Source organism: Dasypus novemcinctus, chromosome 27 (assembly GCF_030445035.2).
Source record: "Dasypus novemcinctus isolate mDasNov1 chromosome 27, mDasNov1.1.hap2, whole genome shotgun sequence".
Lineage (NCBI taxonomy): Eukaryota > Metazoa > Chordata > Mammalia > Cingulata > Dasypodidae > Dasypus > Dasypus novemcinctus.
Genome location: NC_080699.1, coordinates 51,012,700 through 51,036,078, shown reverse-complemented (window position 1 = coordinate 51,036,078; position 23,379 = coordinate 51,012,700). Strand labels below are relative to the sequence as shown.

Below are 23,379 nucleotides of genomic sequence, written 5' to 3'. Positions count from 1 at the left end.
CCAAACAGATTATTCCTGTAATGTCAAAAACCTATCATATAAATGGAAACATTTTTTAAAATTTTTATTTAATTGCCCTTTTTTTAAAGCATATGCCCACCTTAGTAAAGTCAAGGTCATCCTCTGAATTAATTTTGATGGCTGATTCAGGATCTTGCAGTATTTGGGCTTCTTGTTATAAAACAGCTATTATCCATCATGCATGCCACCTGAGGACTTCCAAATAACTTCGAGTTTTCCTAGATAAAACACTGCATTATATAGAAGAAAAGTGTGAGACTCAGAAAAAGTAGGTCACTTCAGAGACCCAGCAGATCAAGAGTCACTACTACATTTGTGACGTGGGATCTATAGTCAACTGTCCTTGACCCAAATTCCAGTTATCTGTCCCCTTGATGCTTCCATATCATTGTCATATGTGTTTTTAATACAACATGCCAAAAAGTAATATTCATTACCCTCTCATCTTCTGTATTCACAGGTGTGATCCTTTCCTAGCTTCCCTATCTGATAAAAGAATATTTTTAAAAATGGAGGAATCCCTCACCCTTGATACAGCCAATCAACTGACAGTTCATGACATGTCTACATGTATCCACCCTCTGCCACTAACCTAGTCTCAACCACTATGGCTTATCAGACATGATACTATTAAAATCTCTGTTCACACTCTTTACTCCTAACATCCACTCACCACACAGCAGCCCACAGTGTTCTTCTTAAAACACAAATAATGCTTAAAACCTAAATCCAAATTTCTTAAGATGTGCAAAGCACAGGATAATCAGGTTCCAGCTCCTGCCTCTGCAAACTCATGCCACACTCCCCTTTCCGCTCCATTCTCCATCCACTCTGGCCTTCCTTGAGTAACTAGAACATTGCTCTCTCCCATTAGAATGATAACAAGAATAAGCCACCCACACAGCTTAATTTGAAAAATATGAGTGGTCTTCTCCAGTACTAACTACACTTCATCAAAAGCAGTAAGGGCAAAGAGAGTCTTAGCCAATGTGTGTTCCTTAGAATTTTTTTAATACCTCACAGTTTATAAATCTCCTTTCCAGGCTTTATGTTCACTCATTCTTTAGAACAGAAGGTATATAGAAAAGACGTCTTCTTGTTTTAGAGATGAAGAAACTGAAGCTGAAAACAAATAAGAGCCTTGTGAAAGGTCATCTAATTGGGGGGTTGGTGGGCTAGAACCCAGCTGATCTCTTTGCTAGTGCAATAACTTTTCCTCCATAAAACATTGTCTTTTAAGTATGTTGATTCATGTTCTACAGGAGTGGGAGCTTAAAGGACTACAGAAGCTAGACAGATGGATGGGTGGATTGTAGATCCTGGGCAGGCAGTATGGTATAGGGGAGAACATTTCATCTACAAGGGAGGAGGGCTTAACAGGTTAGCACTGTACAGGAAGGCAGACCCAGAATTGCCAAAGAAATCTGGGTCTACATGAAATTGACTTCTAAACATTAACAATGATCTTGGTCTATTAAAACAATAGGCAGTATTGACATCTAACTTGCCTGCAGTTGGATTTGTCTCGGGCTGAAAGTGTGGCAGTTTGATAGTAGTGATGAATTCCGAAAAGAAATACTGATTTGTGTTTGTAAACTGCTCTGTTCCTCTGGGCATATTAGATTGTATTAGACTCAGAGGTTTCATGTTTCTGTTATAAGATCAAGATTAGTGCTTGTATTTGTCTACATCATTAGGATGACTCTGCTTAAGTCTGCACCTACAGCTAGCCTACACCTGTGGGCTGTATAAATGGGTGCTCAGTCAAATACAGGGGAGTAAACACACAGAAGAGAACACAGAAGCAGATATGCAGGAAGAAAAAGTGCTTCAGAGACACAACCCTGGGAAGAGATGAGCCTGAGGGTTTACAGCTTCCCTGAGGAGAGACCAGAGCAACTGAGCCTGGAAAGATATGAGCCCCAGGGACAGAGACAAGCCTTATCCCAGCCCATAGCTGAGATCAGAAGAAGCTGGGACCACAGAACCTTAAGAGGAAGGAGGAAGCCTGAACCCTAGCTGACATCACCCACCATCTTGCATCCATGAATGGCAACAGACTTTGATATCTTGAGTTGGACTCCTTAGGGTCTGGTAATTGTAAGCTTCTACCCCAAATAAAAAAATACCCTTTATAAAAGCCAACAGAGTTCTGGTACTTTGCATCAGCACTGCTTTGGCTGACTAATTCAGAAAGTTTACTACCTCTTGAATGCCAAAATACTATTTATTTCTAAAATTTTAAATGAATGCATTAAGTATTCTGAGCTTTTGGAAACAAAACTGCCTCAATGTGACAAAATGGCTTAAAGAATCAGGATCTAAAAAGAGGTTGTCATGACTTTGTCTTGTATCTGGCACCTAAAATTACACTCCAGGTTGAATATTTGGATTTAATATTGCAGCATGATGTGATTATTGTACTCTGTTTAATGTACAGTCAGTTCTTAGACTTTAGTTAGTTTGGCTGAGAGAAAATAACTATGACTTAGATCTTGGGGCGCTCCACATGACTTCTGGACAACACAGATACTGCTCCTACCTTGACTCTATGTTCCTAATTCTCCTGCTTCTGCAGACAAGCTGTTGAGTAGTTTGCTCTTCAGAAACATTCTAGAGGAGTCAGAAGGAACTCTTTAAAATCACATCCCATTTTCTATTAAAACTATATTTCCCTTAAAATTTGTTTCAGCTTTGGAAGTCTAAAAAAATTAAAACAGTCTGTATGCAATGGGAGGAGGGGAGAGTGGGATATATGGGAATACCAGATATTTTTTACATAACATTTATGTAATCTAAAGTTTATTTTAAAAATTTAAAAAGCATTCTATATGCAGAAAGAGCTGCATGACTTAGACACCATACCATATTAACTAATATTTTAACACTGAAATTTTAGTAAAATATGCCAGTCTTAAGGTAAAATTTGTCACTTTTGTAGAAGTGGTAATGAATTGTATCAACAAATTTATGCATACTTAAGCCTCCCTTTAGGTTGTTTATTTGTTAAAATATATTTGTTGAGCAACTGTAGATGTAAAGAACTCTTTTGGATGTGGTGGATGACAGGAAAATAAAAAGACAAGGAAGGTCCATGTCTCTCAAAACTCATTTTGTAGAAGAGTGAGACAGGAGATAAATTATAATGTAATGTAATATAATATATATTTTATAAATAACATAATACGATAATATAGTGTTATGTCCTGTCATGGGGATAGTGTAATATAATGTAATACAAAGTAATATAATGCAAGATAATATAACATATTATAAAAGGCACTGAAAGTTGTCTGATGAAGAATATCAAGTTCATACAGACAAATCAAATATGCTAATTGTTATCACCAGGTGTGAAGTGAATATTAATTTCTTTCCTGTCCATTGGCAGTAGTAGGTTGTATGTTTTTTAATTATAGCTGTACAACAATTTAACTTAAAATATTAAGTGATTTTGTTACCAAAAGCACAGCTATTTCCAATAAATGGGCCTGCCTGATCCAGCACCTCAAAGGAGAAACATCTCTCAATAAGAAGGTGATTGATTTATGGCACAAACAAGGAACTGGTTTGGGGAAGATTCCTGCACTCGGGATCACCTTCTCCCGAGAGAAATGTTTTTCCTTTTTGGCACCAGATCAGGCAGGACCTTCTATTAGAAACAGCCATGAATTTACAGTAACAATTTAATGTATGGCTCACAACAAGTTTAACCATGTCCTTGCAAACTTCTAAATGATTTACTTAAGATTTAGAGGAATGAAAATAGCTTAGTAAGTGTCTGGGAGTCCAAATACAAAACTAATTTAGGATGACAACAGTTTCACTTTTGAACAGATGAGGAAAATGTTCTGATTTAGAAGGCCAGTAGTATCTTTGATTATAATCTGCTGTCAAGAGAAAAGAGGCTGAAATTAAAATACTTAAAGCTGGTTTGGGAGATTTTATATCTTTTGCACATAAAAGTAGTAAAAGTTGCCTAAACTAATTATTGTTACTACCTGCACCTTTTGAGAATACTTGATATATGCTGTTAGTATATATATATAATTCGAGGAACAAATTCTGTTGATACATTACCTCACAAGTTGAAAATTTAATTTTTAATAGGTGTAGATTACTTCATGTTTGACTTAAAATTTAATCCACTCAGGCTATGATGAAATCACCTAAACTTTCAGTATCTCCGAATTATGACCTTTCCAACTTCTCAATCACTATTTTCCTCCAAGCATGCCTGGCCTTAAATCAATAATGCATGATCTTTCAAAGTGCCATTAAAGTCAATATACTTCTGAGAATAAAAGAGAGAACCTCTTATATTTTTTAATATAACTTTTTGTGATCTATGTATGTTTTTTTTTAAAAAAAAAAGACAATTTAATTTAAAAAAAACATCAAATAAAAATCATTAGAACTTCTTCAGTGCCTTCCATCTTGAAAGTAATTTATAAACATTAATTAACCACTGTACAAGAACAGGACCCTACCATTCAGTTCCAGGAGTAACATGACAAACTTGCAAATATTTCAGTCCAGCATACTTCATAGTCTTGGATGGTGGGGGGGAGGAGAGAATAGGGGCTCCATGATTAACAGTTTAACAATTTATTATACCAGGATTCCTTTCTTTGTCCTTGAGCTGCAACTTGCTACCTGTATTAGTTTGCCAGAGGCTGCTGATGCAGAGTACCAGCAGAGGGTTAACTTTCCTAATGGAACATTTTGGGGGGTAAAGCATATAGATCAAAGGCCTTATTTAACCAACCAAGTCAGGGTACCATCAGATGCTTTCTCAGTGTCTTGCCCCATGGCAGAGAGAAGGCGGCTGACCACTGCCCTCCCCCAGACCTGCTGTCTCCTGGGCCCAGCTATGGGCAACCAGGCCAGGACACGTCTCCCTCAGGGCCTCCTCTCCCAGTCTCGGCTGCTCTGCTTTCTTCCTGAGGTCACCTGTGAGCTCTCAGGCATCTCCTCATCTCTCCCTGGATCTCTGCTCCTCGAGCCTCGCAGGGCTCCTGTTTCCCTGCAGGCCTCTCTCTCCCATGGCAAGATCAATAGAGTATGGTGGCTCCTATTTCCTGTGAGGCCCAATTTTCATTAGACACAGCAAGGGGGCACGTATTCAACCTGAGCCACCCTCACTGATGTGGACCAGTCAAGTGAGTCTCCCAGACACAGAAGTACATCTGTTCAGAAACATCACCTTTCCCTTTGTGGTATTCAAAAGGAACTTGAGGCTGTCACACTACCCTTACATTAAGTGTCATCAAGTTGGCTTCTCTCCTGAGCTTTACAAAACAAAGTATTTTCTAAGATATTCCTAACCAGATTTTTTATTATTGTATTTTTTTGAAGATACATAGAACACAAAAATGTTACATTAAAAAATATAAGAGGTTCCCATATACCCCACCCCCACCCCCACTCCTCCCATATCAACAACCTTTCATCATTGAGGCACATTCATTGCATTTGGTGAATACATTTTGGAGCACTGTTGCACCACATGGACTATGGTTTACATTGTAGTTTACACTCTCCCCCAGTACATTCAGTGGATTATGGTAGGATATATAATGTACAGCATCTGTCCCTGCAATATCATTTAGGAAAACTCCAAGTCCCAAAAATCCACATCACAGCTCTTCTTCGCTCTCTCAGCAACTTCTGTGGTCACTTTCTCCACATCAATGCTACAGTTTCTTTCATTACTAGTCACAATAGTTCTATAGTAGAATACCAGTAAGCCCACTCTAATTCATATTTTATTCCTCCATCACATGGACCCTGGGATGGCACTACTCTTCAGTTCTTTGGACTTACCCAGATCAGCTGGCAGAGAGGTGAAAATGGTTGACCACTGGACCAGGGAGCCAAGAGTGCCTGCAACTCCAAGCAGGAGAATCATACCCATCAACCATGAGGAATCTGAGCCCCCTCTTGTAATAGAGGTGGAGTGGGCATCACCATACCATCCTAACCAGATTTTATAGTACATGTTTTCAAAACACGAAAACAGTTTAGCATTTCTGAAGCTTTCACAAAAACTGCTATATTTTTTTGTTTGCTCCAAGAATATATTATTTCCCACCAAAACCTATTTAATTTAGCTGATTAATTTAGTCAGGCTTAAAAAAGGAAAATACTTATTTTCCTAAGGAAACTAAGGGAAAACAAATTGCCTCAAAAGTTGGCTATATAAATCAGACCAGAAATCAAGTACATATTTTAAACTTCATTCTCCCCCCGGGACTGTTACAGGCACTGTCAAGAACAGGGATTATTTTACTATGCAGCAACAGGAAAGAAAGCCTAACAGCTACTATATATAATTTCATGGATGAAAGTGATTTTTAATATGGAAAAGTAGAGAGCAAATAATCTCCAAATTTTTTAAAAATTAAAAAATCAGATTTTCATAATTTCCTTTCATCATTATCTTAATTATATTCATGGCTTAATAAAAGTTAGACTAGATGTCTTAGACCTGTGGTCTGATTTATGTATACAAACAATTCTAATGAATTCAGAACTTTGATGTTCAAAGGGCTCCATGGTAGCTCAGTCTTTCCACCCAAACTTTAAGTCAATAGACTTATAAACTTATTAACTTGATGGCACTGAAATGAAAGAGGTACAAAAGAAATGTGACCTATTCAACAGTAGTTTCCAGACTTTTGGTTTTCCAGAAGTTTGTTAAATAATACCAATAATAAACTGTTGGTATAAAGCAACCAACTCTTGTGCAGTGTAAAATAATTAAAATTAGAATGCAAAAATTATCATTCATTCTCACCTTCTTTTCATGGTAGTGTGGATATTTCATGGCAAAAAAATGGAGAGACAAACTATAATTTATTTATTCATTATAATCATTTACTCATTATGAAAATCTTTCCACACTGAATTTTCTCATTTTATCACTGAAAAATGGAAATTTTATTACAGCCTTTCACTAGGGAACCACTGCAATCCACCAGTGCTTCTCAAATTTGTCAGATTCTCTGAGGGTTCTCCTCATTTGAGAAAACACATTCAGATTACCTATTGTTTGAGTAGTATAAACTTCAGTAAAGAAAGCTCAATACATTTAGGAAAACCATGTGGAATGCATGTGTGTTGTTAAAGGTTATGAAACTCTGTCTTGTATTAAAAGTAATCACATTATGCTGCTTAATACAGGATTGTGGGTGGTGGACTTGGCCCAGTGGTTAGGGTGTCTGTCTACCATATAGGAGGTCCACGGTTCAAACCCTGGGCCTCCCTGACCCATGTGGAACTGGCCCATGCACAGTGCTGATGTGTGCAAGGATTGCCCTGCCACGCAGGGGTATCTGCTGTGTAGGGGAGCATCACGCACAAGGAGTGCACCCCATAAGGAGAGCCGCCCAGCATGAAAGAAAGTGCAGCCTGCCCAGGAATGGTGCCTCACACATGGAGAGCTGACACAACAAGATGATGCAACAAAAAGAAACACAGATTCCCATGCTGCTGACAACAACAGAAGCAGACAAAGAAGACACAGCAAATAGACACAGAGAACAGACAACTGGGGTGACGGGGAAGGGGAAATAAATAAATAAATATTTTAAAAAATTACAGGATTGTGTGGCACTGAAGGAACTCAGCAAGCTTGCAGTCCCATCTTGTTCTACAGATGAATAAACTGAGAATAATGTTTATGTATATTATATCAAAAGCTGATGGTATTAGAATTGAATTATATATCACCAAAAAGAATGCTAAGTTCAACAGGGATATGATTACCAAATTCCAGAGTTCTAGAAGAAGGAAGCACTTTAAAGTAAATGTGAAGGTCTACAGCAAAGAAAGTGAGAATTATGGCACACAGCAAGAGTAAACACTTGACATCCCAAGACAGAGTACAGACTTCCAATATAAATAGGCTTTAAAATAGTTGATTCTCCCATGGGGAGAATGACTATGTTGCTGCACTTGGAAGCTAGGTAGGTTCCAGATCCCACACCATTTGCTTTTGATGTTAAAGATAGCAGGCATAGTTTCCTATAAGTCACTCTGTAGTATGTGGTTAAAGAAGAGGGATTAAGTTGGAAGGATTATACTAATCCATTCAGTCAATAAAGGGATTCACTGAAAATCCTTCTTGACTGTCAGAGGAGAATATGTGCCATACAGAATATTCTCCTGAAATGAAGTGATGGAACTCCCACTGGTTCCATTCTTAGGTGGACTACTTTTTTTTTTCTTGAAGTTTTTTTTTTTAATTTGACATATGTACGGCCTGAAACTGCCTTCAGAATGTGTTAGACATTTAAAGAAATATGGTAACTTCTTTCATTAGAGATTTAATTCATGGAAACAGCTCCATTTATTGATGACTTATGATATTCCCTCCCAAATTAAAGGACATTATGTCCTTTAATCTTGATATTAGTGTTATAGGGGTGTTAAAAGATTTTGTCCAAGGTCTCAAGATATTTAGTAGAGAGACTAACCCACTGAGATTCAAAACACATTCTGCTCATTACTAATATCATATTATATCCCTAAACATTTAGTATGAATTTATCTATATAAATGAAAATGCAGATATCATATCTGATCTTGAATAATATGAGCATTAATATTAGAGCAATCAGGGACCAAAGCACACCCTATAAACTTATAAGAGGTACTGTTAAGATCCGAAGGTTTTGGACTCATGCACAAAGTGACCATTATCTAATTCACTTGGTCAAAGGCAATAGAAGGCTCAGCATATATTTAATACTCAGACTCCACTTCGAGGAGGATACACCTCTTGTCTCATACCAAGTTTAAGAAGCCATTATGACCATATACCAGCACTGATATCTCTGATCAAAGCAGGTGTGTTTTGAACAGGCAGCTGTTAACATGAATGTGGTAAACTGTATGTGCCTTTGCTTATTTGTTTTGCTACATGAAAACACAGCCAGATCATATGTACTGGGGAAAATAAGGCTCATTAATTTACACAGTGTGCGCATCACAACAGCCAGGCAAGGGGTTGTTTCTGAACTACAGAAAGCAAATGTCCATCTGCTGCTGCTGATGTTAGGTATTTTAAATAGCTCTAAAATACTTTAGAAATGATAACAATAAAATCCAGTGTTTGATTTGAGGGCCATGAGGTAGTTCATATATTTTCAACAAAGATGTTGCACAACAAAGGCAAATCTAGTGCAACCATTTCTCACCACCTAGTCTTAGCTCTCCTGGACATCAGCCCTGCTTGGCTGGGAGTAGAGGAGACTGACAGTAGGGTTAAGTCCCTAAAGGCTGTTGGTGAAAGAAATGGATGGCTATAGAGGACATTGGCCTGTGCCAACCCAAGAGGTGCAACCACTGCCTGAAATGGGTCTACCCTAGAGAGGAATCAGTCCACAAAAATGTATGCATGCCCTGGAAAATATAAAATTAATTTATAGCTACAGAGAATATTGACAACTATTTTGACCAAAATGTAGTAAACCTGGTTAAAGAGTTCTGTTCCCAGATTTCTTTGTTGTATAAAAGGAAGGCCACAAACATTACTATTGATTTATAATAATTACCTGAACTTGTTATGCCACTTTTTCAGTTAGACAGTATAGAATATTTCTGAAAATTGAACTTGTCTATGAAAGATTGCTCACTGTATAGCAGAGTTAGGAGATTATTTTCGGTGGGTGCTCATTTCCCTTCTTTTTGTTTTCTTTACTAAGAATAGCACCTTTGAGCTATTATTTCTACTGAACCTCCTAGAAAAGTGAATTGTGAACAATACCATGTATATTTATATATTATTGGATAAAAACATTATCTCTCCCAACTTGATTCAGAAATATTAAAACACACCATGCTTTGGGGTAACTTACATTATACTTTTTTATTTTTATTTTTTAAGTTTTTAATTTTTATTTTTCTCCCCTTCCCTACCCCCCTAGTTGTCTGCTCTCTGTGTCCATTCACTATGTGTTCCTCTGTGCCTGCTTGTATTCTTGTCAGTGGTGCCCAGAATCTGTGTCTTGTTTTGTATGCGGTACCACTCCTGGGCAGGCTGCACTTATTTTGCACTGGGTGGCATTCCTTATGGGGCACACTCCTTGCATGTGGGGCTCCCCTATGCAGGGGGACACCCCTGTGTGGCATGGCACTCCTTGCATGCATCAGCACTGCACATGGGTCAGCTCATCACATGGGTCAGGAGGCCCTGGGTTTGAACCTTGGACCTTCCATATGGTAGAAATATGCCCTATCCATTGGGTCAAATTGGCTTCCCAGGGGTAACTTACATTTTAAAGAATCAAACCTATAAGTAATTACTTTTTATTCCCACATAGGGTAAAAATTTTTAATACTGAAGTAACTTGCCTGCAACACTTAGAAATGCACATCTCTGATATGGTAACTGCAAACCTATTTCACATTTATCATCATCAAGGGGAATTATTTACATTTCCATTTAAGTTACTTAAAAGACATAGCAGTGAGAAGCAGACTTAGCCCAATGGATAGGATGTTTGTCTACCAAATGGGAGGTTCGTGGTTCAAACCCCGGGCCACCTTGACCCATGTGGAGCTGGCCCATGCCAAGTGCTGATGCACACAAGGAGTGCCGTGCCATGCAGGGGTGCCCCTGCATAGGGGAGCTGCATGTGCAAGGAGTGCACCCAGTAAGGAGAGCTGCCCAGCACAAAAGAAAATGCAGCCTGCCCAGGAATGGCACCACATGCACAGAGATCTGATGCAGCAAGATGACGCAACAAAGAGACACAGATTCCCATGCCACTGACAACAACAGAAGCAGACAAAGAAGAACACGCAGCAAATGGACACAGAGAACAGACAACTTGGGCGGGGGGGGGGAGGAAGAGAAATAATAAATCTTAAAAAAAAGACATAGTAGTTATAAATCCACAGATTTTGCACCATTTGAATGTATGCAACCATATGTGAACTCTAAAACTCAAAAGTGTTTAAAATATTTTTATTTAATGTACCATAGAAATTTGCATATCTTAGTAATATTTATTTTTTTCCCTTTCCAAACAAGTCTGTGTTAAGAATGTCTTTTTACTGGCAGCTAGAGAGTTTATTTTTACAGAATGATCTGTTTACAAAACACCCTCAGAGATTTATGGTTTTATTTACTGTATAAATGGTTGAATAGCAAAATAGTAAAAAACCACAGTAACAACTGACAGAAAATTGATGCTAGGTTCTAAGGCTTGAATTCCTCTGGAACTCAAACCTGCAAAATGTAAAAACTTAAAAAATACCTTAAGAAAAAGTGAAATTAGTTGTTAGATTAATTCTTTAAGATCCTAAGACCCTCTTTTAATAGTACATTTTACTACACTTATTTCAGAAAGATTACAGTCAATTTTAGGAAATGTCTTTACCCTTTATTCTAGGACAAAAATGTGAAAGAAAAATGACTAAACTGGACAAATTGATTTAAATGGCAAATTATGACTGGCCAATTTTGGATGTCTGATGAGTATCACTAAGCCGCAGCTTCAGGCAGATGAGTGTGTGATTTTTCTGAAGCAGAAATAGTAAATTATTACTACATGCTGACTTTGTTTGGTGTTAGCTGCTTAGGACATTGGATTCAGAAGCTGTAAATCAGCTGAATGTAACTCAGGTATGAATGTCCTAACAGATCAGCGACGTCTGCCATGAATATGGGAATGAGGTATGTGAACGTGTGCTTGATATCTGCCACTATTGCTCTGAAAGGTACACAGGTATCCATGAAAAAAATTTCTGATTTTTGTGCCAAATGAATGAGTCATGAAATTATGCACCAATGTCATACAGGGCTTTTTCTTTTGAGTTTCAAGTAAAGAAACATAAAACTACGTGTGATGTGTAAGCATGTTGCAAATTTGAGGGATTATTTCAAGAAAAATTGGCTCATCATGTTTTGCTCAAAACTGGTCATGGAAACAGATCTTTTTTAACCCAACATTGATACAAGGGATAGGAAAGTTCTTTAGACTCCCAATTTCAGGGTACATGTATCTAGATTCAAAATCTACAACAGCATTGGTGACTCAACTTACTTGAGGTTTTTTGGAATCCCAATTTCCTCACTGTTGGTTCCATTCCCAGCATCACTGACTGCTTTCATTTCAGTCAAATAATCTTCAGATGGAACTAGAAGTTCAGCTGATGTACTGCTTCTTTCCAAAATATGAGTTTTACTTTGTCTGTTTTGCTGGTACAGAATCTGAATAAAATGGTGAATCAAGTTAGAATGGATATGTTGCTTTTGTAAGGTTCCAAAGCTGGTATGAAGCACTTAAAACATATCATTATAAGATGAAATACATATTATATCTTATACCTAGTGGAAATATCCAGGTAATGCCTTTACTTTCAATTTAGTAGTTCTTATTAAGAGAAAAGTTTAAATTTTGAGTAATGCCTCTGAAATAAGAGATTTATCTCTATTAATTAAGTAGTTTGAGGCTATTATCTCCAGTGCTTGCTCTGCAAAGCCTCTGTTTAGTTTGGACCCATTTCAAATATCTGGATATAGGCATCTACCAAAAGGTAATGTCAGTTAACCTGGATGGAAATAATTTGCTCTGGTTACTTGACTACACTCTTTTAAAATTCCTTTTATGTTAGTAAAAGATCACATCTTACTTCAGCCTGAATTTTATAAATTCTATATGAATATATTCCCTAACATCATTCTCATCTCACACCTACTACCCGTATAAATTATCACATTTAGATGGTGAGCGGAGTCACTTGAAGAAAAAAATTACAATGTAGAATTTTATTTCTTGATCTCCATGACATATTGCTGGGTTTGAGAATATAAAATGTTTTCAAATAAGAATGTGAAGGCAAAAATGCTAAATATTTTCAAAAATACTTATAAAAGATTCCTGTGTTTCCATATACATAATATTTTCTTTGTATTTAGATATGACATTTCTGATTCCTTGGCAACCTAACTGATATGATTAAAGGGAAAACTGATACTCACCTTGTAGCCCAACACTTCAGACTCATTTTCCATGGTTTTTACATGCCCCCAAGCATAATTTAAAGTTTGTCAACTTCCAAGCAATCTTTGCTGGTGGTTGGCTTGGAGCTTTAAAAAGATAATAATAATATCCATATGAATATTAATCAGTTCATGGTTACTGTATGATCTAGCAACATGAAAAGTAAAAAATAAGACCTGGATGAGTAGCATTAGAAGGAGCTAAAATATTTTCAGAGTCATTTGAAATATCCTATTAATTCTAACCAAGGTAAGCAAAATTCATTCAAATTCTGCTCACTTGGGAATGTTTTCATGACAAGCCTATGAAAGAATAATTGTTTATTGCATGTCCAGTATTAATTTATTAATCACTGCTGATGGGTTTGTTTAATTTACTACATGCAAATAAATGGAGGGCCCTATTATGTAGTATTTGATTTATTATCAATCAACCAGCATATCAAGCAAAATTCAGAATGCAAACCATATATATATAAATACAGATGTGTTTATTTTATTTTTTAAAGATTTTATTTATTTCTCTCTCCTTCACCCCAACCCCTCACCCTCGTAGTCTGTTCTCTGTGTCTATTTGCTGTGTCTTCTTTGTCCACTTCAGTTGTTGTCAGTGGCACAGGAATCTGTGTCTCTTTTGGTTGCGTCATCTTGTTGTGTCAGCTCTCTGTGTGTGCTGCACCATTCCTGGGCAGGCTGCACTTTCTTTTCACACTGGGTGGCTCCCCTTATGGGGCACACTCCTTGCATGTGGGGTTACCCCACGCGGGGACACCCCTGCATGGCAGGGCACTCCTTGCATGCATCAGCACTGCACATGGGCCAGCTCCACATGGGTCAAGGAGGCCCGAGGTTTGAACCGCGGACCTCCCATGTGGTAGACAGACGCCCTAACCATTGGACCAAGTCCACCACCCAGATGTGTTTATTTTAAATTATCTTTTTCCTTTTTAACCATGTATTAGTTAGAATGCTTTAGCTATAAGTAACACCAACTCATGATAACTTAAGTAAAATAGATTTTCAAAGACATAGGGGAGGGAGTCTCTTAGAACTTATGGCAGAATGCAGCAGAACCTCAGGAGGGACAAAAGAAAAATGTAAAAACCATAAGAATTCCCACTCTCTGCTTGTCACAGCAGTGCTTGCTCTATGCTTACCTTGTTATAACCACCTTTTTTTTCCTTTTTAAAATTTTTTAAAAAGATATTTAGATTACATAAATGTTACATAGAAAATATAGGGAACTCCCATATGCCCCACTCCCCACACTGCCTACATTTACCCACATTAACAACATCTTTCATTAGTGTGGTACATTCATTGCGATTGATGAACACATTTTTGGAGCACTGCCATTAAGCATGGATTCGAGTTTACATTTTAGTTTCTACTCTCTTCCTCACAATTCTGTAGGTTATGGCAAGATATATAATGGCTTGTATCTGTTATTGCAATGTCATTCAGGACAATTCCCATGGCCCAAAAATGTTCCCCATATTACACCTGTTTTCCCTCCCTCTGACCTCAGACACTCCAGTGGCCACTGCCTCCACATCCATGATATAAGTTCTTCCATTCTTCAAGAAGATCACTAAAACTGACAAATCCTTAGCTAGACTAGCACAATTAGACCACCTTTTTGTCATTCTCAGTGTATCTGGTAGAAAGCAGGACTGTCCACATTATACTGAGATTTAAAAACCCCTCCAGTTCAGAGAAAGTCTAGGCTAGAATTCCCAGGAGAACTCTGATGCCTGGATTAAGTTGGTCATATGTCTTCCTTTGCCCAATCAACTGTGTTTGAAGAGTGTGAATGGGGCATGCCATTCAGCATAACTGTTGGGAACCCAAGAAAGGGGAAATCATTACCAACTGGGAGAACATCCCAAAAGGTGTCTATTCCAAACTGACATTTTGTTCCCTAATGTCAATGTTGCCTGGGAGGGAGGTGGTATGAACTAAGGAATAAGGGGTTTAGAATCAGCCTTTTAAAATAATGGATCTAGTCCAACTTGAGAATTTTTCATACATGGAAACTGGAGACCAGATTGGGGAGACATATATCCAAAAGCATACAGCTAATAAATGGCTGAGACAATTAGAATCTTTGCTGATTTCCAACTGAGTATTTCTCCATGTCATCATGCTGCTTCTTAAAGATTTGAGCCCATATGATTATTTTTGATAGTTAAGAAACTGGAGAGATTAAAAGGAATTCATCTGGAAAGTAGAGACATGGATGAAACTGTCTAACGAGAAGTTTTAGCATCTTATTTAAATTGGTGGGGTTTGAATAAGCACACCATTTCACTCATTATTACACCAATGAAATAGAAATGATTTCTTCCAAAATCAACTTAATCTCTTTCATGTCACTGGATGATGATTCACATCTTGTTGAATCCAGAGTGTCTTGCATTGCATTACCATACATTTCCTGGCCTACCCAAACTCACTGTGATATTATTGTTCACCCAGCCATTTACATCATAGTTGGGACATGGCAGAGAGAATAATGTCTCCCTGTAGGCTCCCATAGGGTTGAATTCATACTTTATGATGAATTTATCCTATCAAATTATAGCTATTCTTGGCTATGTGTGTGTCTGTGTTCTTTGTGTGTATGGTCTCTGCCCAAGTCAGCTCTTCATTACCAATCTCTAGCACAGTGCTTAGCACATGAAAAGCATACAATTCATAATTGTTGAATAAATGACCAGGCAAACTAGTATGGCTGAAGAAAAACTGCTCAGGATCTTGCATTATTTTCAGATCATATTGATTGTATATTGGGCTGCAGGCAGACCCATGGGTGACACAATGTGGCCACTCCATTTAGTATACTGTCTAACGATAAAAGCCAATTGTCATGCCCAAACCCATAGCAATCCATATGGATTTTAAGATGGACAGGAGGGTGGTGGACTTGGCTCAGTGGTTAGGGCGTCTGTCTACCACAGGGGAGGTCTGCGGTTCAAACCCTGGGCCTCCTTGAGCCATGTGGAGCTGGCCCATGTGCAGTGCTGTTGCGCGCAAGGAGTGCCCTGCCACTCAGGGGTGTCCCCAGCATAGGGGAGCCCCACACACAAGGAGTGCACCCTGTAAGGAGAGCTGCCCAGCATGAAAGTGCAGCCTGCCCAGGAATGGTGCCACACACACACGGAGAACTGACACAACAAGATGACACAACAAAAAGAAACAGATTTCTGTGCTGCTGACAACAACCGAAGCGGACAAAGAAGACACAGCAAATAGACACAGAGAACAGACAACCAGGGTGGGGGCGGAGGGGAGAGAAATAAATAAATAAATAAATAAATCTTAAAAAAAAAAGATGGACAGGACAGTTGGATTGACTATGCCCTACCATATTTCTTGACAATATGAACCCAACCATAATTAAAGGATAGTCAGTTTTGTACTTAGTAAGCACTTGAAGCATGCTTGTTAATAAATGCATTTCTTAAGGACTGGGTGGAAACAATAATGGTTTGTAACTATTCTCCCTCAGCTTATCCCAAAGTGCCTTTTCTAATCTTTTTCCTAGCTGTACAAGAGATATTATCAGTATTTTCATGAGATGCCAAGATTTTAATAACTAGTGTACATTTTGGACACATTATTTTATCTCTGTTTCTAAAACCAAGTACTAACATTAGCAACATCATATAATACACAGTAAATATAAATTCTCTCCTTGGCTGTCACTGGCAATGATGGATTCTGAAGGTTTCATCTATTTCATGTATATTGTGTCTTCTTTCTTTCCTTTCCCTCCTTCCCTCCCTCCCTTCCTTCCTTCCTCCCTTCCTTCCTTCCTCCCTCCATCCCTTTCTTCCTTACTTCATTTCTTAGCAAAAATGTACTGTTTTCAACAATACAAGTCCATTGATTAAGCACCAGGTTAGGAGAAAAGACTGACTTCTTTCACCTGTGTGGACAAGGAGTTTGTGACCTCTATTCTTACCATTTTAATGTTTGTATTTGTTTCCTCATCTACCAAAGCAGCAGTAAAACATTTCATGGATGTATAAAAACTCTACCAAGAATTAAAATTTCACTATCTTTGGAGGAATAACAGATTTTATGCTTTGCCTCCTTTGCTAGCTGACTTTGACTACTTCACTCAAGTTTAAGGGAGAGGGGTAGAAAGAGTTGGTCTTTGATGTCAAAGAGACTTGAATCTGTATCCAGTCTCTTCTAAAAGTCATGGTTTCCTCATCTTTAAAATGTGATGAATAGCACATAGTTATATGGGATTTTTAACATATAAAATAAAGTATGAAATATTTCTCACTTGGTTTGTGGTACATATTAAAAACCCAGGTCAGCTAACAGGGAGGTGAGGATGGTCTATCCCCACACCAGGGAACTGCAAAAGTCTATAACTGCAAGCAGGAGAATCACATCCATCAGCCATGTGGGATCTAAGGCCCCTCTCGATTTAGAGGTGGAGTGTACATCACTACCCCAGGGTCTACAGGATAGAGGAATAAAATATGTATTTGAGTAGACTTCCTGGTATTCTACTATAGAACCATTGTGACTCTAACAATGGAAGAAACTGTATCATTGATGTGGAGACAGTGGCCATGGGAGTTGCTGAAGGTGGGATAGGGAAAAGGAAGTGTGATATGGGGCATTTTGGGACTTGGAGTTTTCCTGAATATTTTGCAGGAATGGATGCTGGACATTATATATCCTGCCAGAACCCACAGCATGGATTGGGAGAGTGTAAACTACAATGTAAACTATAATCCATGCAGTGCTCCAAAATGTACTCATCAAACTCAGTGAGTGTACCACACTAATGAACGAAGTTGCTGATGTGGAAAAAGGGGTGTGTGTGTGTGGAGAGTGGGGTATATGGGGACCTCTTGTATTTTTTAATGTAACATTTTGTGTGATCTATGTATCTTTAAAAATAAATAAAAATATATTTTTAAAATGCTGCATTGTTCCAGCCTGTATTTTATTTTGCCTTTGGCCAGCTCCCCCATTGCCTGCTTTGCTGTACCTCTGTTTTCTGTGTGTTTAACTGGTAAAATGCTAAACAAGTTGAGATATTTACCTGTTTATGATTAAAATGTAAAATGATCTGCTTAGTTCTGTCCTAAATTAATATCTGCTTTAAATGTCACAGCATCTTCATAAAATGTTGCACCAGGGACACTAATTTCCTAGGTATTAAAGCACTACCCTGTGCCACTTGAGCAACAGCCTGGGAACATGCCTGCCTCCCCCCCCCCCCCCCGTTTACAGCTCATTGACAGCCCTGAGCTAGAATCAGAAAAGTCAATCTATTGGGAACCAGATGTAGCTCAACAGATAGAGCATCTGCCTACCATATAGGAGGCCCAAGTTCATAACCCACGACCTCCTGGCTCATGTGGTGAACTGGCACACATGCAGTGCTCCTGAGCACAAGGCATGTAGCTCATGTAGGGATGCCCCCCTGTAAGGGTGTCCCCCATGCAAGGAGTGATCCCTGTGCAAGAAGAGCCACCCTGCACGAAACCGCAACCTGCCCAGGAGTGGTGCCACACACACAGAGAGCTGACACATCAAGATGATGCACCAAAAAGAGACAGATACCCAGTGCTGCCTAATAAGAATACAAGCAGACACAGAAGAAGAACACACAGTGAATGGACAGAGAGAGCAGACAATGGGGGGGGGCGGGGGAGAAGGGGAGAAAAAGAAAAATAAATAAATCTTAAAAAAAAAGAAAAGTCAGTCTATCATAAAAAGCTGGTACAAGCACATATCAAACCAGTCTGGCACAAAATGTTAATTAGTCCAGTATCAATATAATAAAAGTCCTGCAAATTGGAACAATTGATAGGTTTAGGGCCCAATGAATCAGTCTGAGGGCACTGAGTTGGGCTCCTGGTGACAAAGCTGCCAGGTGAGTGCTACACCTGCATGCTGCCAGCAGAGGTCACCACCCCAACAGGCTTGCCCAGGCACAAGACCCACCCCTGCCCCATGGCCTCTTGGGCACTGTTCCTGCCCACTGCTCTGTGAAATCAGGCAGCACATTCAGGAAGAGCAGTGCTCCTCTGCAACGAATGGGAATCAACCAACAGCCCACCAGACAGACAGACACAAAGATACACAGCTACATCCCTGGGGCCCACTGGCTAGCAAGATTAGGATCCCAACACCAGGAGATAAAACATGTTAGATAACACATTTTAGCGTCTCTAGATTCTGATTTTTACCTGTGACAGTTGTTACTGTTCCTGCTGGTGCTGTTGCTGTATTTATTTCTTAGTCCATTTATTTATTTGTTTGGAAACTTGGGATAAACTTATGAATCCTCTCTCTTCTGTATCATACATCTGTGGATGTCTCTGGTGTATGTGAGTGTGTGCCTACATATATTCACACACATACACATATATGCATAAACACACACTTATGTAATATACTTTGTACAGGATATATTGTATAGTCTTTGATGGCTTCCTATGGGTTATAACTCTCTCTGTGTAGCTTAACAGTCAGCTAATAATTAGACAATGCTTGTGCTCAATAACATTGAGCTATTAAGGCTTCAATCCTCTGCTCATATGTATGAGAGACTTGCAAAAGTCGCCCAAATTGGGAAGCGGACTTAGCCCAATGGATAGGGCATCCGCCTACCACATGGGAGGTCCACAGTTCAAACCCTGGGCCTCTGTGACCCATGTGGAGCTGGTCCACGTGCAGTGCTAATGTGCACAAGGAGTGCTGTGCCATGCAGGGGTGTCCCCCATGTAGGGGAGACCCCCGCATAGGGGAGCCCCATTTGCAAGGAGTGCACACTGTAAGGAGAGTTGCCCAGTGCAAAAGAAAGTGCAGCCTGCCCAGGATTGGCTCCACACACACAGAGAGCTGACACAACAAGATGACACAACAAAAAGAGACAGAGATTCCTGATGCTGCTGATAAGGATGGAAGTGGTCACAGAAGACACACAGCAAATGGACACAGAGAACAGACAACTGCGGAGGGGGTGAGGAATATAATTACCACTGAATTGTATATTTCAAAGTGGTTAAAATGGAAAATTTTAGTTTGTATATTACCAAATACAAATTTCAAACACCACAGAACTGTACAATACAGTGAATCCTAATGTAAACTATGGGATACAGTTAACAGTATAATTCTAATAATATTTTTCATCAATTATAACAAAAATACCACATTAATGTGACAGGGCTATATGGAACTCTAGTTTATGCATGATTTTTCTGGAAACCTAAAACTTCTCTAATTAAATATTTAAAAGAATAAATTGTAATTAAGATGCAAAGTAACATGCAACATTAATTCACAAGAAAAAAACACTGTGATTATGATGCCATTTATTGCAGATAAACCATTTGACAAAATCCAATACCTTTCCATGATGAAATACAACAAAGCAAACCGGCCAATAAAATGAGGACTACATAGTGTCATACTCAATAGTAAAAGACTGTGAGTTTTCCCCATTAGTATCAGGGAGAAATCAGAGATGCTGTTTTTGCCACTGCTATTAATCACTGTTTAGGATATGCTAGCCAGAGCAATTTTTCAACAAAAAGTAAGAAAAGGCATCTAAGTTGCAAAGGAAGAAAGAAAACTATTTGCAGATGACATGATTTATAAAGGAAAAAACCCTCTAGAATTTGCAAAATACTGTTCCAGCTAATAAACAATGTCAGAAACTTGCACAAGTCTATTGTATTTCTATATCATAGTAACAACCTGAAATGAAAATTAACAAATCAATATCTTTTACAACAGTATTAGAAAGAACAAAATACTTAAGAAGAAACTTAACCAAGGAAATACAAGGTTTGTAGTGTGAAAACTACAAAACTTGGATGAAGCACTCAAGGAGGGGACCTGGGGAAGACATTTTTGGAAGCTAAAATTAATGGAAACATTGAATGAAGTTTTTCACTCACATGGACAGACCCAGAGCTGTCCCAGGGCCACTGGCAATTCCCAGGTCAATCCTGCATGAGGAAGCTCTTGTCCGTGTGGGTCATGGTGCCAAAGTTTCAGGGCCCAATGGGGAGGCCTTCTCCACTTGGCCTGAGATTATCTGGGTCAAAAACCTGGCTCAGGCACCTCTCCTGGCAGCCAGGGTGCAGCATAGGAAGCTTGGTGCTCACAGGTGAGCTGTGGACATGCACCTCCTTCAAGCCATAATCATAATCTCTGAAATTAAATTTTCATATTATTCAGTGCCATAAATGTGCAAGTTCAAAGGAAATGGAGCTATCACGTGACTTGATGAGATGGCATGGAGATAAGAAGCAGCAAAGATGAGGTAAATATACACAAGTCAGTTGATTTCCCCTTCTGTACAATGAACAATGAAGTAAAAGACAAACAAATGCATTTATAATAGTAAACATGCAATGTATTCCTTTGGTTAACCTAAGAAAATATCTTACTTCATAAAGTATGAAAAACCTGAAAGAAATAAAAAGTTAAATAAATGAAGAAATATTCCTTATACATGGTGGGTAGACTCAATATATTTAAGATCTCATTCAAAATCCCAGGAAGATAGTTTGTGGATATTGAGTGTTTCTACTCCTAGAATAGCATGCAAAATGCTTGAGGAGAAGAAAATTGGAGAACCCATGCTACCTGTTTCCAACCCTTATTATAAAGCTATATTTATTAATAGAGTGTGACTTTGGCACACAGAAAAATGGAAAAGAATAATAGAATCCATATGTTGACCCATGAAAATATAGTCAAGCAAACATAATTCTTTCAACAAATGGCAATGGAACAACTGAATAGCCATACAGGGAAAAAAAAAAAGATGTAAACTTTGCATCTTACACAGAAACTTATCCAAAATAGTTTATAGGCTTATGTGTAAGATGCAACATGATAAAAATTTAAGAATTCAACAGAAGAGAGAACCTGCATGACCTTATGTTTGCTGATGAATTTTTTAGATGCAGCATCTAAAGAAATGGTCATGAAAGGAAAAAAATGGTAATAGGACTTTATTTTAAAAATTAATTCTACTCTGTGGAAGACACTGTTAACTGAATAAAAATTCCTCAACCCTGTACTAGAAGCAAGTTTTGTGAAAGATATACATCTAAAAAGGACTTGTAGCAAAATAGATATAAGGCCTATAAAGCTCAATAAAAAGACAACAAACCACACAATTAAAAATTGCAAAATGGACACTTCACCAAATTAAGTATACAACTGGCAAATAAGCCCACATAAAGATACTTAACATCCTTGTTGTTACAGAAAAGCAACTTAAAACAATAACGAAAGTCACTAACCCCCCTCCCCACATTGGAATTGTGTAGTGAAGTTCCATGAATTTTTTTTTCACTTTTTATTCTGGTTGAGACCTACTTCACACATCCAAGTTCCTAGATTCAATTCCCAGTATGTCCTAAAAACAAAAAATGTGTTATGTTACCATATATACAATCTAACATGTCCCCTTTAAATCACATTCACATCTATATTTCAGTGCTATTAATTATGTTCAGATATGGCCATCACTATCATCAATTACCAAAACATTTCCATCCTTACAAATAGGAACCCTGTACATTTTAAGCCTTAAATTCTCATTCCATATACTCACCCCACCTCCTTGTAATGAATACTCCACATTCTGACTATTGAGCTTGCTTATTCCAACTATTTTTAAAAAGTGAAATTATGCAAAATTTATCCTTTTGTGTCTGGTTTATTTTACTCACAGGATGTCTTCAAGCTTCATCCACATTGTCACATGTATCATGAGTTCATTCTTTTTTCAGCTCCATAACATTCCATTGCATGTTTATACTACATTTTATTTATCCATTCATCCACTGATGGGTACTTGCATTGCTTCCATCTTTTGGCAATTGTGACTACTGCTGCTATGAACATCAGTGTCCAGATACCTGTTCAAGGCCAAGCTATCAATTTTTGGGGTATATATCCAGTAGTGCGGTTGCCAGATCATATAATTCTACACTTCTCTTTCTGAGGAACTGTCAACCTGTCTTCCAGTGGGTGCACCATTTTCCATGCCCTATTCCTCCACATCCTCTCCAACACTTGCTTTTTTCCACGTGGTTTAATGAAATAAAAGGTGTCAAATTCAGTTGTAAAGAAGGACCACTCCCACTGTAGAGGCTCACTTCTGCCAGAATAGTCATGGGCTCACTTCTGCCAATTGAATAACTCCATTTCATTGAATCTCATTGATTTAGATAATTAAATAGTTTGAATTGAAAAAGCGTTTAGCAATAGATTTGTTTATGATAATATAAATGTATTTTATAGAAAACAAAAACAAAACTCACAATAAAACTAGGTAA

The 23,379-nt window shown here is 38.2% G+C and overlaps 1 protein-coding gene across 1 annotated transcript; it reads right to left on the bottom strand.

Moving 5' to 3' along the window:
* Positions 1-80: 80 nt before the first annotated feature.
* On the bottom strand, positions 81-21,441 carry LOC131276246 (contactin-6-like). The gene is made up of 4 exons (XM_058289072.1): positions 20,980-21,441; positions 13,016-13,123; positions 12,078-12,244; positions 81-251 (listed from the first exon to the last, which is right to left on the bottom strand). Exons 2-4 carry the CDS (start codon positions 13,046-13,048, stop codon positions 197-199), a joined length of 255 nt encoding a protein of 84 aa, XP_058145055.1. The 5' UTR covers positions 13,049-13,123; positions 20,980-21,441; the 3' UTR covers positions 81-196.
* Between the last annotated feature and the right edge of the window lie 1,938 nt (positions 21,442-23,379).